Source organism: Stegostoma tigrinum, chromosome 14 (assembly GCF_030684315.1).
Source record: "Stegostoma tigrinum isolate sSteTig4 chromosome 14, sSteTig4.hap1, whole genome shotgun sequence".
Taxonomy (NCBI): domain Eukaryota; kingdom Metazoa; phylum Chordata; class Chondrichthyes; order Orectolobiformes; family Stegostomatidae; genus Stegostoma; species Stegostoma tigrinum.
In genome coordinates, this window is record NC_081367.1 from 45452754 (window position 1) to 45471676 (window position 18923).

The 18923-nt window shown below is 40.3% G+C and overlaps 1 protein-coding gene across 7 annotated transcripts in view; it reads left to right on the forward strand.

Moving 5' to 3' along the window:
• Window positions 1-18923, forward strand: part of mcf2l2 (MCF.2 cell line derived transforming sequence-like 2) — a 360445-nt gene that overhangs the window by 159372 nt on the left and 182150 nt on the right. For all 7 annotated transcript variants that reach the window (XM_048541672.2, XM_048541670.2, XM_048541668.2 and 4 more), the window contains exons 10-13: window positions 4641-4760; window positions 5848-6039; window positions 6130-6321; window positions 6882-7059. In XM_048541672.2, the coding sequence (XP_048397629.2) occupies window positions 4641-4760; window positions 5848-6039; window positions 6130-6321; window positions 6882-7059 (682 nt within the window). The remainder of the gene's footprint in view (window positions 1-4640; window positions 4761-5847; window positions 6040-6129; window positions 6322-6881; window positions 7060-18923) is intronic.

Sequence of the window (18923 nt, forward strand, 5' to 3'; positions counted from 1 at the left end):
CTGGTGGCCTTTCCTCAGAAGGATTCTGAGGAAGTGTCACCAGACCTGAAACTTTAATTCTGATATTTTCTTCACAGGTGCTGCCAGACCTCCTGAGCTTTTCCAGAAACTTCTGGTTTTGTCTTTGAATTACAGCATTCTCAGTTCTTTCCGTTTTTATTTGGATTTCCAGAGGCTTTGACAAGATGCCACATAGGAGGCTTCTAAATAAGAGAAAAGCCCGTGGTGTTAGGGGCAAGGTACAGGCATGGCTGACTGGTAGAAAGCAGAGAGTGGGGATTAAGTGGTCTTTTTCAGGACAGCCCTCAGTGATGAGTGGAGTTCCACAGGGATCTGTGTTGGGACTATAACTACGCATGATAATACATTAACAATTTGGATGAAGGAACTGAGGGCATTGTTGCTAAATTTGCAGATGACATAAATATAAGTGGGGGAGTAGGTAGTGTTGAGGAAGCAGGGAGGTTGCAGCAGCATTTGGATACACCACAGTGTGAGCAAGGAAGTGGATGATTGAATACATTGTGAGAAAGGGTGAAGTTCCAGCTTTTCATAGGAAGAATAGAGATATAAACTATTTAAAAACAGGGAAAGACTTTGGAAATCTGAAGCACAAAGGGACTTAGGAGTCCTAGCTCAGTATTCTTTTAAAAAGCAGGTTCAGTTGACAGTTAGGAAGGCAACTGCAATGTCCATATTCATTTCAAGAGAGCTAGAATACAACAGCAGAGATGCACTGCTGAGGCAACATAAGACTCTGGTCAGACTGCATTTGGAATAATATGTACAGTTTTTGGCCCTGTATGTAAAGAACAATGTATTGGCATTGGAGGGGGTCCAGAAGAGGTTTACAAGAATGATCCTGAGGATGTGAAAGCCTTGTCATTTAAGGAGCGGTTAAGGATTCTGGATGTGTGTTTGGAATTTAGAAGGATGAGGTACGATCTCATTGAAACTTACAGAATCCTGAGAGGCCTGGGTAGGGGGCCAGTGAATTCTGCATTATTTGATAAAAGCTTTAACTTTTGTGATGATTCTGGGTAAAGCAGAGTTTGATTTCCAGCACACTACCACAGTGAGACATGATGCAGGATTTCTCGGAAGCCTTCTTAAAATTAACTCCAATGTCCACAGTGACCTTTCAATGATTTTTTTAAAGAAACAACTCCAGGTATGACCACCGATTTTTGAAATAAATTTCTTTTTCCAGAATCTTAAAACTTTAGTCCTCCAAGCAAGATTAAACACAAAGTGTCTGAACAAGTGCTGATATTCAAACAGATTTCTATGAAATGTGCAAGTTTCATGGTAGACCAAGCAATGAGGAAGACAAATAGTTATTGACCTTTATTACAAGGGGATTGGAATTTATGAATAGAGAAGCCATGTTACAATTATACAATGTCAAGGGCACTGTGTGCATTTTTGGTCTCCATATTTAAGATATGTTGTCACACTTTCGGCAGTATAGAGAAGTTGCACTAAATTAAGACATGAGATGAGGGGGTTGCCCTGTGTTGAGAGACTGAGCAAAACGGGTCTGTGTTCTTTGGAGTTTAGAAGAATTAGAGATTTGTCTTATTAAAAGATGAAACATTCTGAGGGGTTTTGATAGTGTAGTTGCTGAGAGATTGTTCCTGCTAGGCAGGAATCTAAAACATTGAGGCTGAGTCTCAGGATGAGAGGGACTGAGATGAGAAATTTCTTCACTGAAAGGGGTCTGAACATTCAGTATTCACCACCGCAAAGAGTTGTACATTCTTTATCATTGAATAGATTTCAGGTGGACCTGACAAATGGTTGGTCTCTCAGTGAATCAAAGGTAATGGGCACGAGATTGAAGTTGAAGCCAAAGGTCAGCCATGACAGGCTATATGAGTTTCTCCTGCTCCTACTTCTTGTGTGAACTATCAATAATATTAGTTGGAGGGAATGAGGGAGAATATTTAGATCATTAACAGCCTGAAGATTGGCGGGGGATAACGTTGTGCCATTATTTAAGAAATGCTGCAGGGAAATGTCTGAGACCTCTCAACTGGTGAGCCTAATGTCCTTGGTGGGTAAGTTGTTAGAGAGGATTCTGAGAGTCAGGATCTACAGGCATTTGGAGAGGCCAGGACTCATTTGGGACAGTCAGCATGGCTTGGTGAGTGGAAATCATGCCTCACAAATTTGATTGAGTTTTTGAAGGGGTGACTGGAAAAGTAGATGAGTATATTGCAGTAGGCATTGTTGACATGGACTTTAGAAAGGCCTTTGACAAGGCACTGTATGGTAGCTTATCGAGTAAGGCTAAATCTCGCGGGATCCAGGGAGAGCCGGCCAACTGAATGCAAAATTGGCTTAATGGTAGAAGACAGATCTTCTTGGTAGTAGATCGTTTTTCAGACTGGAGGCCTGTGACCAACGGTGTGCCACAGGGATGGGGGCTGGATCCACTGTTATTTGTCATTTTACATAAATGATTTGGATGAGAATTTAGGAGGTAAGGTAAGTTTGAAAATGACAACAAGCTTGTGTAGTATATTTGGACAGTTATCTAGGAATGCAGCAAGATCTTGATCAACTGGACCAATGGGTTGAGTATTGGGAAATGGAGTTTAATTTAGATAAATGCAAAATATTGCATTCTGATAAAGTAAATCAGGATAGGACTTACACAATCATTGGTAGGGCCCTGGGTAATGTTATAGAACAAAGTGATCCAGGGGTACAGCTTCATAGCTCCTTGAAAATGGATTCACAGGTATACAGGGCAGTGGAGAAGGCTTTCAGTGGATGCCAGTGGAGCTTAGGAGACCGAGGAGTGACCTTACATATGTATTTAAATCATGAGAGGCATAGATAAGGCAGATAATGGACAGATTTTCTCCACGATAGGGGAGTCTAAAACTGGAGCGCATAGGTTTAAGGTGAGGGGGGGGAAAATACAAAAAGATCCAGAGGGGCAATTTTTTAATAGAAGGTGGTCAGTGTCTGGAACGGGCTGCCGGGGTAGTGGTAGCAGCGAATATAATTTTGTTATTTAGGAAACATTCAGACAGGTACACAGATGGGATGGCCATGGACGGATATAGACCAAACGCGGGCAAATGTGACTAGTTTAAATTGTAAAACTAGCCGTGTGGGCAAATTGGGCTGAAGGGCCTGTTTTTACGCTGTAGATCTCTATGACCGTGTGACTTAAATTGAGAGAGTAGCACAACAGTGGAAGTTGAAAGAACAGCAACAAAACTAGATAGTGAGTCAATTGAGTTAGCAAGAATTCAATTGCAGATGAAGCAGTTTGAAATAGAAAAGGAAATAAAAAATCAAGGAACTGTATTGAACTATGAAAAATTTCAACTCAAAAAGAAGCACTTCAGTGGCAGAAAAAGTAAAGGAAACAGCATTGAAGATGAGAAAAGGAGACAAAGGGAATAGATGTTTAAAAGGCTGGAACTAAGTGTAGACCGATTGGTAGAACTAAAGAAGCTTATGCCTTGCTTTCTAGGAGGTGACTATAGACGGAGATATTAAAAAATGTCATTTCCAGTGCATAGGACCTGATCCTTGAGTCTTAATGTTAGAAATTCTGGAATATTCAGAAATAGACTGAGTGGGTGTACAAAAAGAATTGAGAATTTAATGCAAAATAATTTTGACTATTTGATGTGGATATTCAAGATAGAGCCTACATAATTATCACTTTAGGAAAGTAATTCTCTAAGAATTTAAAGATTCACTTCCTCCGTCCAGGAGGTCTCGCATAGAAAACAAGAAGTTTGCAACAGCAAGATAGGAAGTGAAAAAGATGTTTAGATAGTTCAAACAGTGTCACAATCTTGACAAAGTTTTAAGATGGGATTAGAAATAATTATATGTAAAGCAGAACTGGCAATGTGTGAAAGAATATCGTAATTTATTTTTTCCACATTTTATAATTAAACACACATTGAGTACGCCCCCCACCATGGTGATCAAGTTCTGGATTGTTTAACCCAGAATGTCTGGCTTAGAGGCAGGGACACCAATCACTGTGTTACATGACCTCTTATACCCTAGAACCAATATTCCACATTGTACATAACACATGGCTAATAGCAAATTGGATGCTGTGTTCCTTCAGAATACAACAGTGATTCTTTGGCTGTGAAGTACATGGGGTATGGTGAAAAAATTTGCATTTATATTAAAACTTTACGTTAAAGCAATGGTAAAGGAATGCAGTAATATAGAATATAAATTAAGCATTAGCAAAGTTTGTGGAGTTATGTATTTAATATTTTCAACCACATATGTATGTTGTTGTTATGGTTACGACATGTTAGAATCCAAATGTGTACAATTCCAACTTTTGATTGACAGATGAACTTCTTTCTCCCTGACTTTGGTATAATAGCTTAAGTTGTATTTTAAAGTTATAGTAACTATACTAAAACTTCAGGTGTGCTGACCTTAATTAACCATATAATTGTGTTTGGATACTAATCATATGTTGTCAGAAACCAATAAAAACCAATCAGAAATTAATTTGAAAGTCCATACTCGTCCTGTGGGCTGCTGCGATTCAAGTAAATGTGAAGTGTGGATTTCTGGATGCAATGATAAAATTGAAATGAAGGACTGGAAACTAATTACTGCTGATTCTCTTTTTGCAGGTGAAAGCTATTCTGGATTGTTTAACAGGAACACAGTCTGTTTTCACTGGCATTGGGGACAGTGTAGCCTCTGTGAAACGCCTTCTAAAAGAACTCCAAATAAAGGAAGAGAAAGCACAGGTAAATAAGTTACATGCCACTCAGTCTTCAACAAATGAGCTCTCTCCCTCACATTCTTAAAGCCCTGTAATTCCATGACAAAACAGAAATTAAACTTCGCTAGGTAAGTCATTACACGATCACTCGGGTGATTATCAGTTTTAGATTGCAAATATGCTTAATTCACACTTTACAACTACCTAAAGCCTCCACTGCAGACAGACCAGAGTTTCCTAAATGAGCTGACCAACCTAACTTACTGAAATTATACTTTTAATAAGCTTGCTGAACACGTTAATGATTAACCATGATATTTAACAATGTTGTATCAAAGACTTGTGGTACTCATATACATTTAGAAAGCTTCCTTGATTCATATTTTCTTTCGACTAAAAATATATTCAATTTATATTTGCGAACAAAACTCAAAGTTTTGGCAATTTGGTAGTGCGAAGAATGTTGAGTGCAGAATAACTAACGTTGGAGTTTTGTGTATGTTGCATTGAGATGCATAGCTAAGTGCACCATCTGCACACATTGACCCTTCACCTTCATGTTCAAATATCTAAATTGACCATTTAAAATATAAAAGCGGATTGGAAGTTGGTATATAAAACTAAATAAATGGAAAATCAACCAGTTATGCCTGCAGGTGGGGGAACCTCAACCAGTACCAGAACACTTGTAGAAAAATATGCTTATTATGCTCTTATTTTTCAGTGTAACAAACTTGGCTCCTTTTCGGTGACTGTGCAAAATATATTTGAAAAGTTACACTGAATTCCTTTGTCACATCACATATTCAATGTATTCAATGTGACATTCTAAAGAGTAATTTCTAATATGGCAAAAGTTACAAGCATAGGTAGACATCAGGAGGAATCCCCATAGGATATCTTACTCGTTTGAGGGGAAATATGCCTGAAGTCTTCTTATTTATTAGCAAAATAGCATGCACAGAAGTGGCTTATAAAGAAATTAATATTTTACCCTCAAATATTCTAGGCTTGTAATCTGCATGATGTTTTGCTGATAACCTTTTCAAACAAAATGATCATCCACCTCAAATGTTACTGTTCTGTCATTTTGTTGTGTTTTTTTTTTGCAGGAATCATTAGAAAAGGCACAATTATTGGCTGTGCATGGAGATCAACTTATCCAAAGCAACCACTATGCCATTGACTCCATCCGACCAAAGTGTAATGAACTTAGGCGTATATGTGATGATTTTACCAACGAAATGAAGAAAAAACGTGATACGCTTGGAAAATCTCTCAAAGTCCATAAGCAACTGGACAGTGTAATTACCCTTTCTTTGATCTTTAACAATTACTCACAAAACAAATAACTCTTAATATTCTATTTTAATTATTTTATTTTGTCCTCCAAGGCCAAGGATTGGTGTGAAACAGGCATCTATCTCTTGGCATCTCAAGCGGTAGATAAGTGCCAATCTCAAGAAGGAGCTGAAGCTGCACTCCAAGATATTGAGAATTTTCTTGAAACGGCTAAAGATCACAACCTCACTAATCCTAAAGAGTTTTATAAGCAATTTGAACTGTTTCTCACTGAAGACGTTGAGGTAAACTATAGTTAAAAAATGATTACTTATTAATTAACAAAGTGTGGAGCTGGATGAACACAGCAGGCCAAGCAGCATCTTAGGAGTACAAAAGCTGACGTTTCGGGCCTAGACCCTTCATCAGAAAAAATCTAATTTGTGCTCCTAAGATGCTGCTTGGCCTGTTGCGTTCATCCAGCTCCACGCTTTGTTATCTTGAATTCCCCAGCATCTGCAGTTCCCATTATCTCTGATTACTTATTAGTGTTGTTTTCCAGAGTCATCCTGTAATGAACAGACGACACAGTTCAGAAAGAAAAAGAAACCAGCAGTAGATTGCTTTTTTCATTTATCAGATAAGGGGCCATGGAAGATGGCACGTTTTAGTCAGTCAGTCAGTCACCATGAAGATAGATAAGACATGAAAGCATTGAATTTTGATTAGAGATAGCAAAGGGGACTGAGATGGAAGTTAAAATTAGAAATTGGGGAAAATAGAAGCCTAGTTATGGAGAATAGAAATTGGTGACAAAAAAATCTACACACCAAATACTTTAATATTACTTTTATTTCTGTTCCAGACTAACATATCAACAATCCTTCAGAAGCTTGAAAATGTCCAAGAAATGTTTGAAAAGCGTCAGGCTAGTTTAAAAAAGTTAGCGGCCAAACAGACTCGACCAGTTCAACCTGTGGCTCCTCGTCCAGAGTCGTCTCCAAAACACACTTCACCAAAGCCAGCCAGAGCCCCTGTCCTCAGTAAGTGGCAGAAAACTTTTTTCCCTGAGCAACAAGCAAAGAAGTCAAAATGATTGAGGATTAATAGTTTAAAGCTCAAAATAAGATAAACCAAAGAATGGTTTATTTTGATTTTTAAATTTTGACATAAGATCCTCACTACAGTGTTGAGAATTGATATTCAAGTGAAGTAACTATCTCTATTATACATTTACAGGGCATCACATCATCCACATTAAATATTATTACTGTACTAGAGAATTACAATTCTTTTTCTTCACTAACCTTTTACATCACATTGAGAAAGCATAAACGACTATCTGGTTATTCTGTAAAACACTGCAACCTCATCAAAAAGATGCTCTTTAAAACCACAGAACTCTGGATGTGAGTTTGCTTGCTGAGCTGGAAGGTTAGTTTTCAGACGTTTCGTCACCATTCTAGGTAACATCATCAGTGAGCCTCCGACGAAGCGCTGGTGTTATGTCCCGCTTTCTATTTATTAAATAGAAAGCGGGACATAACACCAGCGCTTCGTCGGAGGCTCAATGATGATGTTACCTAGAATGGTGACGAAACGTCTGAAAACTAACCTTCCAGCTCAGCGAGCAAACTCACATCCAGAACCTCAACCTGAGCTACAAATCTTCTCAACACTTGCTAACCACAGAACTTTTTATTCAAACTTTATCTGGAGGATAGCAATTAAATTATAGTTTAGCAATCAAATTTCATCCAAAATATATGATGGAGGCATCGTTTACCATGAACATGTACTTTTTAACATAATATAGTGGTAGTATGACTATTTAATATGAAAAAGCAAAATTGTATAATTTTTGTAATGTAAAGAATAGCCAGTTATTTTTGAATTCTCAAGCACGTTAGTATATCAGACATTTTCTTATGGTGTTTTAAACTAGTATTATTTCCTGACTTTGCTAATGTTTCAATTTGCAAGTGCAAACAACTTAAAGAACCTCTTTGAATTCTTCTTGCTGTCAGCTGACAGTGTGTTCTCTGAGTTTTTGGTAATTAGCTGGCTAATTCTATTGTAGCTAAACAGAGACCACACTAGATGAGGTCCTGTTATGTTTCTCCTTTTCATTCTCATATCTTTAATAAAAGTAAAGGTCCACGAGATCTAAATTACTGCGAAAAATAAACGTAATACAATCTTATCCTGAGTACTGCATTAAAAAAAAGTGTGTAATATAAATGACTAAATATCCAGTGAATTTTCTTTTGGTACCCAAAGCAGTAGCTGCAAAATAGTATGAAAAGTATCCTGGTTTTAGTGAAACTACACTGTGAAAGCATCTTCAACAACTGAATTTGCTAAATTCAGTGTGTAAATACTATATTGTCAATATAAATGCAAAATTTAACCTTTTTAACCCATACACAATTACATTATCTTTTGAGAACTAATGTTCACAGTTGACCTAGTCTATATCATTGCACAGTTATCAGAGTAACAAAATTATAACTTACTATAACAATATGTGATAGCTTCCTTCACACTGCCCTAAACACAAACAATCTGGATGCAAAGCTATGTTGTTGACTGTCATTTACTTCAGTTTCCTCAATTCAAATATACAGCTTGAAATAACTGCAGAGACTGGTATCCTGTCACGAAATAACCCCTTACTTTCTTGTGCGCAGTACACTGACTCATAGAATCCCTTTTTACAGGCCCGTCGACCCACTAAGTCCATGCTGACCCACCATCCCCCTTCCCTTTCCCAAGGCTAACACACCTAACCTACTCATCCCTGAATACTATAGGCAATTCAGCATCGCCAGTCCACCTAACCTGCATATCTTTTGATTATGGGAGGCAACCCACACAGACAAGGGAAGAATGTGTGTGGAGTTAGCACAATCACCTGAGGGTGGAATTGAACCCGGGTCCCTGATGCTGTGAGGCAGTGGTGCTGACCACTGAGCTGCCCAGCCAGCTCTAAGTCAGTCCCCTAAACAGAGGAGATTCTCCGTTCCCTGTTTATATTGTTTGGCCAGGGCTTCCTGATTAGCTTGGGTTAACAACCCCAATCAAGGACCTTGTAGTCAACAAGGTCCACCCTGGTTCCAATCACTACATCCCTCCTCCACCAGGTCTGGGGTTATGGGCCTCATCTTTTGCTGTAGCTTTTTCTGCAACATTTTCGCCCCAGGTCTAGTTCCTCTGATTCAGACTCTGACACAGGTGGTATATATTGGACTGTGGCTGCTCTTGAGTCTGGAGCGTCTCGGGTGAGATTCCTTTACTCCTTCCGGCAGCAATGATATCGAGGCTGCATCCTTCTTGGACTCTGATGTTTTCACAATGCTATATGGAAGAGGAGAACCTACGGTTTCTGACAGGCCTTCTGGCTGTTCTGAGGGGCCAGATGTGTTTTGCTGCTGCTCTGTTTGTGAGGTAACAGTTTTCAGGTGATCCACATGTTTATTCAGGACTGTATCACCTACCTGAGCTGTGTACAGAGGATCTGACCTCACGTCAACCTCGTCTCATTCCCATTCATGGTCATTTTCATGGTTCTGGCACCAAACTTCATCTCCTGAATTAAATTGGTTCTCTCGCTTAGAGGCGGCATTGGTGTCCTGCTGCCGCTTCACCTCCCCAGGTCTGGGAATATCAGGTTTAATCTGGTACAGAGCCTTCTTCCCATCAGCAACTCTGCTGGAGCTATCCCTGTTGTTGTGTGAGGGGTGGTCCTATAATTGGACAGGAACTGGGACAGTTTTGTATTGAGTGATGCTGTAGGCTGCTTCTTTAAGACTGCCTTCAACGTTTGGATCACTCTTTCGGCCAGACCATTGGATGATGGAAACTATGGAGCTGTCCTTATGTGTTGAATGCCATTTAACTTCAGGAATTATTCAAATTTCATGCTCGCAGCTTCTGAATTGTTATCCCTGCATTTGCTGAACCGACTGAATGCACATCACCACTCTGAATGGATGTTGTAGGTAAAATATTACCAAGTACAATTTAGTAGTGAGTCAGACTCAGTTTTATTAACAAAAGCTTTTGGGAGAAGCAGGGACCTCAAAGGGGACTCACCAAACTTCTCAATTGCAATAAGCAGTTCCAAAACTTTTATACATTCGCTGTCACGTACACTGTTGTTCATTTGTCACATACACAGTACTTCAAAAAACCTGTGGTTTGTTCTGAGCTCCAAACAGTTGTGGTTCTGCTGTTGTTTTTTGCACGCAGGATCTTGTTGTTTCAGCAGATTGTTTCCTCCCCTAACGATCTACATCCTTATTAGAGTTGTTGTGTTGTTAACTCTTTACTTACTCTTTCAATGGGCATCCACAATGACCAGGAACACTGAGCCCATGAAAGAACCGGCAGAGTCGATGTGTAACTGAGTGCAGGGTTTACCTGGCTATCCCCATGTATGTGGGACCATCACTGGTGGCAATTTTTGTTCTTGTTGGCACTCCGGGAACTGCCGCACAACACAGCTACGTCGGCATCCAACCACGGCATAGCTTCTTGCGAGCATCTTCATCTTGGAAACCCCTGGATGACCCTGGTGAAGTTCAGCCACTATCTGGAGGCGACCTTTGCTTGGGACAATCACTCTTGTTCCCCAATGTAATATGCCATCCTGTACGGTGATCTGGTCTTACCGGGTCCAGAAATGTTTCAGTCCTGTCTCTGCTCATTACCACCAACTGTTTTAGTTTTGCTGGGACAGGATCTTTTTGTATCCACAGTTGGGTATTGTCAGCAGTGACTGGAAGGGTGTCCATGAAGTTTAAAACTAAAACAGTCTCATCCATGGGGGGCACCACTGGTAGAGTATCTGCCAGTTGGAGGCATCTCAGGGCATCCACATGAGCCACTTGGCTTCCTGGACATGGTTCTAACTAGTATGTGCTGAGAATAAAGGCCCACTGCTGAATTCTACCTGAAGCTAATAGCAGCACAGCCATGTTTTACTTCAGTAGCCCTAGCAGGAGTTTGTGATCTGTACTGTGACAAATTCCCATCAGTAAAGGTACTGATGGAAGTTCCTCACTCCTCGCCAACTTTGCTACAAGTCCTCTATGCGAGGGATTGGGTATTTATTCAGCTGTGAGAAATGGGTTACCGTTTGCTTAAAATCCATGCAAAAACAAACTGGTTTGATGATTCCTTCTCTCTCCAGCCTCCAGATTTCTGTCTCTACTCTTGCCTACAAGGCAAATGGCACTGGGCAGGCCTTGTAAAATGACAGAATTGCTCCTGGCCAACATGTAAAGTGGCTTTGGCCTTTTGGATAGTCCCAAACCCGACTTGAAAAACTCCGAGGTATTTCATCAGGACTACACTGAGACAGCCATTTTTTAAAATCAAAAAATGTTGAACCAATCTAGGTGAATCTTTCTCAACCACTTTCCTCCCAATAGGCTTGGACCCAAACCACTTACAACCATTAGTGTTAATTGCACCAATCGCTTCTCGTAGGAGACCGAAACCAAAGTCATCCCGTTAATTTGCAACCGTTCCCCAGTGTATGTTCTCAGTCTGGCTGAGGTCTTGCACAAACTTAAGGGTTGGAGACCTCAGCGAGTCTTGATAAAGACAAATTCTGCAATCATAGATACAGCTGTACCAGTATCAACCTCCATGGCAGCTGGGTGATCATTTATCCAAACAGTCCTGATGAAGGGTTTCAGCCCAAAGTTATGACTTACCTGTTCCTCAGATACTGTCTGACCTGCTGTGCTTTTCCAGCCTCACACCCATAGACATCAATTTTATTCAGTTCCGATTTGGATGTCACTAAGCAATTTAATTGTTCCAATCCATGCAGGGGGACTTTCCAGGATATGAACTCCCCTGGGCACTAGTCTGAGATTTCTTACTCAAGTCTTAGGACACCTTGTCTCGCGACAGGAACTACAATGGCTTGCTGGTCCAGATCCTGAATAACATTTTAGACACTTGGCCTAGACATGACTGTCATGTGGGGCCCCTCTGCTCAGGATATGCTCTGCATCAGGCTCTGAGTGCCTACATGCAAGTGGCATTGCCTCACCTCAGTTGGACAGCTGGGGGTGCCCACTTCTATTGGGATGCCCTGTGGTTCCCATGCTCCACTTGCCACATTTTCTAATGATAGAGCCAGTTGTAATGCCTGTTTGGAGTCCATTTGGGCTAGTGGATGCTTCTGCATGGTTGTCATTAATCCCACTTACCAAGTAGTGTCTCAGCATCTCATTAAGGGTTAACCCAAAATCACAAGCTTCTGCCAGTCGTCTTAATCTCATCAATATAGATTCTTCCGGTTCTCTAACAGCTGAATAAAACCAATAGCATCTCAGGATTAGAGCAGGTTTGGGGTTAGAATATTCCAACTTCATCAATTCTTGGAAGGTTTTAGTAGTGTCTCTGGGAAACTTAAGTCTCTTATAACTGAAAATGCTGTGGGTCTGTAAGCAGTCAGAAGTTCTACTCATTACTTTACATCTGCCCTGATATCATTAGCCCGGAAAAAGAATATTGCATTCTTTCCATGTATCGGGCCCAGTCTTTGATGGCATGATCAAATGAGTCAAGCTTCTCAAATAAAGGCATGATGCTGGAAGTGCTTACCCCAACTCCAAGGTGACCATTGCACGTAAATGTTCTTCAGGCACATACTGTTTTCTGCCATCACCGCTGAAGTAACTGACAGAGGCTGGTATCTGTCACCAAGTCACACTTGTTTGTGCACAGTACAATAGTTGTAGCCAGCCAGCTCAGAGTCAGGCCCTGAGCGATGGAGATTCTAAATCCCCGGCTCATATTGGTTGGCTAGGGCTTCCTAATTGGGGTTGCAAACCTGGGCCAATCAAGGCTCTCTTAGTCAACATTGTCCACCAGGTTCCAAACACTGCGCAACTATTATTGATGTTAACTAAAATATTAATCATCATAGAATTCTTATAACGTGAAAGCAGCCCATTCAACCCATCGAGTCCACACCAACCCTTCAAAGAGTATCCCACCGAGATCTTTCCTATACCTGTAACCCTGCATTTCCCAAGGCTAACCCACCTAACTTACACATCCCTGGACACTATGGAGCAATTTAGCATAGCCATTTCACCTAACCTCCAATCTTCTGACTGTGGGTGGAAACTGTAGCACCCAGAAGAAACCCATGCAGACATGAGAATATGGAAACTCCAAATAGAGTCACCCAAGGGTGAAATCGAACCCAGGTCCCTGGCACTGTGAGGCACCATTGCTAACCACTGAACCACCATGCTGCCCTATCAGTCCTTAACAGTTTTTAAGTAAATATTGAAAGCATTTGAGTTACGAAAAGCAGTTTCACATATTAGTTCAAATAAGAAACCTTTATTTGGTTGAGTTATATGTTTTAAGTGTTATTTATTGAACAATAGTCTACATTAATACAACCAATAAAGGAAACAAGAAAAATGTTGCAGATGCTGGAAACCTGAAACAATATTGAAAAACTCCTGAAAATGCAGCAGGTCAGGCAGCACCTTCAATGTATTAAAGCATAATGTAATATTGCATTGGACAAAGGCACAAAAGAAGACATTAGGGTTGATGACCAAAAAATCTTAACTAAGGAGGTAGGTTTTAAGGAATTTCACAAAGTACAAAAGCAAGATAGAGACAGGAAGATTGAGGGAAGGAATATCAGAGTTTGGGCAGGTTAAGAAATGGCCATCCTAGTAAATGCTAACATTTCTTGAGCAATCCCAATTGTTATCAGATGAGTGCTGATATTTCCAAGAATTGTGGGTTTGAAGGAGATTAGAAAGATTGGCAGAGGAAATGGCCAAGACATTGAGTGATTTGAAAGCCAAGATTAGGGGTTTAAAAATCAAGGTTTCTTTTCACCATGAGTCAGTACAGGTCAGGTTTTCCACCATCTGCAATATTTTCCTTGTTTCCCCCTTTGTGTAGGCTACTGCTATTTCTACAAAGTTAAGAATTACCACAATTTACATTCCCATTGAAATCCTTGCTGCAGTGCAGCAGTGATAGGCAAACTGCATTTGGCAAAAGTTAAGACGAAGATAGGATTCTGAATAACCTTTACTGTATGGAGAATAGAATACTGGATGCCAGCCAAGACTGCATTGGAATAATCAAGTCTGGATATGACCGAGGCATGGAGTTGGGATCAACAGAAGACAGTGTAAATACAGATAAATTTACAGAGGTGGAACTAGATAGACATAGTGACAGTGTGGATATATTTCATGCAGTGTTGACAAATGCGATTGAAAGCTCATGCTCGGGTCAAAATGTGTAGGAGTTGCAAGCAATTTGGAATGGCTTCAAACAGGTGCCAGGAGGGATATAATCAGTGGTGAAGGAGTGGATTTTGTAACAAAGAACAAAAACAATTGCTTTCATCTTCCAGTATTAAGCAGAGTTCATTTCTGCACAGTGTGATTAAAGTCTGATCGTCTAAAGATGTCCCACATGTGCCACCAAACATCTCTTCCCCTCTTCTCCTTTGTTAAGATTCCAAAGGGACCCTCCATCACCCAATGTGCCCTCTTTTAACACTTCTCACACACCTCCAGGCACCTTTCCGTTCATACGGAGAAAATGTAATACTTGTTTTTACTTCCTGTCTCCTCGTTCAACATCCCACATGCATCTTCTAGGTGAAGCAGCTGTTTCAATCTAATTTTTCAATTTAGTTAGTCTATTGTATTCACTGCGCACAATGTGGTATCTTCTACATTGGTGATTCCAAATGCTGATTGAACGACAGGTTTGTAGAACACAAAGTCCTGTCTATAAGAATGACCCTAAACTTACCATTTCAATACACCGTCTTACAACCATGTTAATGTTTCCATCCTAGGCATGCTGCAGTGTTCCAGTGAAGCACAACACAAGCTGAAGTAACAGCACCTCATTTTCCCTTTAGGCACTTTACAGCCTTCAGGGCTCAACATGGAATTCTACAACTTCAGATGATGAACACTATCTATTCTGATTCTACAACTCCACCCCTAACTAGTTTACATAGTTTGTTGTCAGCAGAGTTGACTAATTTTCTACTGTTCACACCTATTGTTAACACCTATTTTGTATCTAGATATCCCCTTTACTACCATTAGCACCTCATTTGTCTTTTGCTGTGGGCACCGTCACAATCAATTCTACATACTTCTCTTTCCCCTCTGTCAACACTGTAAAAACCATTATATTTCAGTTCTCTACAGTTCCAAAGACTCATTAGATGCAAATATTGCTGCAACCCTGCTGTACTGTTCTATTTTTTTAAATTTCCTTATTTGTTGATTTACACTTTAGCTGGTCTCATACAGTGTTAGTGGGAACTGCCAATGCTGGAGAATCTGAGATAACAAGGTGTTGAGCTGGATGAACACAGCAGGCCGAGCAGGAAAGCTGACATTTCGGGTCTAGACCCTTCTTCAGAAATGTCCAGCTCTACACCTTGTTATCTCATACAGTGTTACATGCCTTTTACTTCTCATTCGTTTCAACTCCAGATTATATAAATCCAATTTACTCAGCCTCATTATGGGGGATCCCTCTTATCCCAAGAAACAATCTAAAAAAAATTATGCTAGGACTCCAAAGGAAATCTTTAGATACAGAGATCAAAACTGCACATAGTACTCAGGTTTGATCTCACCAAAGCCCTGTACAACTGGGGCTAGATTTCCTTATCCTCATATTCTAGTTCTCTTGCAATGAAGGCTAAATGCTTTTTATTTTCCAAATAGCTTGCTGTATCAGCATGATAAATTTGCATTCCTTGTGAGTTCACTCAAGTCTTTCCATGAACATTAAAGCTAATCCTTTTTTAAAAGTATTGTTTTTCTATTTTTGCTATCAAAACAAATATCTAACTTCCCCATATTTATGTTCCATGGGGTCCAGTTACACAAACAAACATACAGAATTGGACCCCATGTACAAACCCATACAGATCAAAACCAGAAATGACACTACTCAACATAATGGGCCAGACAGTATAAATTCTACATGGATTAGAATAACACTGCTTCATTGGAGGCTCCACTGATTATGTCACCGGGAATGGTGACAAAACATCTAAATGAGAACAAGCCAGCTCAGCAAGCAAGTCAACAACCTCATCCACAACCTGAGCTTTAGGTCTTTGCCAAAACTTTGAACTTTTGTATAGCATTTAATTAATTGAATGAAATTTAGAAATTGAAGTACTTTATATATCCGGTTTCCATTTATCAACTAGTTAAAATTTCTCAAAAGCTTAAATAAACTAGACAAACAACATTTAACATAAGATAGATTCTACTACCCTGTGAAGATTTTCTAAATAGGTTATTATGCCTTCCTCAATAGATTCTGGAATTTTCCTCATGACTGATGTCAAGCTAATTGCTCTGTAGTTCCTGATTTCTCTCTCTCCCTCTTCTCATTTCCAGTTTGCTGGAACAATTAGACCATAAGACATAGGAACAGAAATTCCAGCGCATTGAGTCTGCCCTGCCATTCAGTCATGGCTGATACATTTCTCAACCCTATTCTTCCACTTTCTCCCCATCACCCTTGATCCCCTTGACAATCAAGAACCTATCTATCTCCATCCTAAATATAGTCAACGACCTGGCCTCCACAGCCTTCTGTGACAGTGAATTCCATAGATTCACCGCAGTTTGGCTGAAGATGTTTCTCCTTATCTTCATTCTAAAAGCTCTTCCTTTTACTCTAAGACTGTGTCCTTGGATCCTAGTCTCTCCTACCAATGGAACAGCTTCCCAACATCTGCTCTGTCCAGGCCATTCAAGATTCTGCAAGTTTCAATTAGATCCCTAGAGTGGCATGGTGGCTCAGTGGTTAGCACTGCAGCCTCACAGCGCCAGTGACCCAGGTTCAATTCCACCCTTGGGGAACCGTCTGTGTGGAGTTGCACATTCTCCCAGTGTCTGCTTGGCTTCCTCCCACAGTCACAAAGATATGCATGCTAGTTGGATTCGCCATGCTAAATTTCCCATACTGTTCAGGGATGTGTAGATTAGGTGGATTATACTGGGGTGGGGTCTGTGTGGGATGCTTTGAGGTTCGGTGTGGACTTGTTGAGCCAAAAGGGCCTGTTTCCACACTGTAGGGATTCTAGATTCCCCCTCATCCTTCTAAACTCCATCTAGTATAGACTAGAATGTATGGAAAATTGTAATCAGTGCATTCAAAATATTTGTCCAGTATCTAGCAGTTCCTCATTATCTATGATTTTTTTTGCCTCTCGGAAACCAATATCTACTTTATCAATCCTATAAGCTTATTTTGTATCTTTAGTATAACATTATTGACACTATTCCACTTTCCTTTCAGATAGGAGCTGTAAAATGAAGTGTAAATAATTTGTTGATGTTTGGTTTAACTGTTATGTTGGGCGAAGAACAGTTGGCACAAATTTACCAGACAGAAGATGTTTTTGTGCATGTACGTTCATGCATAAGTGCTGTCAGGGGTAAATGTTGTAATATTCTGGCAATAAGTTATGTAATTGTTTGAGTAATTGCCCACAGCCCAGGCAAACTGTAGGAGAAATATTCATGATTTTGAGCTAACACCTTTCACAAGAATGTGCAGAACACCCAGGCAGTTAGCCAGCATCTTGCTATAGCATTAAAATAATAAGAAATGATCTCAATAGCCTGAAGCTGCTTGTCAGCATAGACATATAGAGGCTGTTTTCCCTAGCTAGGGAATCTAGAGTCTCAGATTAGATTTTTTTTTAGATTCCCTACAGTGTGGAAACAGGCCCTTCGGCCCAACAAATCCACACTGCCACTTGAAGCATCCCACCCAGACCCATCTCCCTATAACCCACACACCCCTGAACAGTATGGGCAATTTAGCATGGCCGATCCACCTAGCCTGCACATCTTTGGACTGTGGGAGGAAACCCACACAGACACGGGGAGAATGTGCAAACTTCGCACAGACAGTCGCCCGAGGCTGGAATCGAACCCGGGTCCCTGGCGCTGTGAGGCTGCAGTGCTAACCACTGAGCCACCGTGCCGATTCAATAAGTTTATTGATCATTTAAAATTAGCATGTGAAGAATCTCTACACTTAAAGGATAGTGAATCTGAGAAATCTTCTCAACAATGATTGTCGATGCTCCATTATTGACTTATTTAAGGCTGAGATGAACACATCTCTAGGAAACAAGAAACATAAGGAGGGATCAGAAATGGATTTGAGGCTGAATATCAACCATGATCATATGAATAGGGAAGCAGACTTGAATTGTTACATGGCATACACCTCGTCCCATTGAAGTTTGGTTTACTAATAAACTTGTGAAAGCCAACAGATTAAAAGGAAATGCACATCTTCTAGAAAAAGACCAGGTCAGAGTTATTTGATAGTACAAGTGATTGAGGGATAGGAGAGTGGTCATTTTCTTTTTATTCAAGCAGGGTATGTGGATTTTGCTGGTTGAGCCAGCATTTATTGCTTATTGATAAGTACCGTTGAAAGTGTTGGTAGGCAGACCATTTGGTGGAGGTACGCCACAATAGATATTATGAGTTCAGGATTCTGACTTAGCAACAGTGAGAGAACATGATATATTTCCAAGTGGGCTCAAGAAGAACTTGCAGATGGTGTTCCCTGTATCTGTTACCCATGTCCATGGGTTTGGAAGCCATCTACGGAGCCTTGGTAAGTTGCTACAGTGCATCTTATAGATCGTATATACTGCTGCTATGAAGTGTTGGTGGCAGTGAGTCAGTGTTTGTGGATGTGGTGCTGATCAAGCAGGTTACTTTGTCCTCCAAACAAACAATAGTATGCTGTATACTCTGTTTCTTTGCAGTATATTCTTTAAGTTTTGGACATTCAATGGCGTTACCATTTGCAAACACCCCAC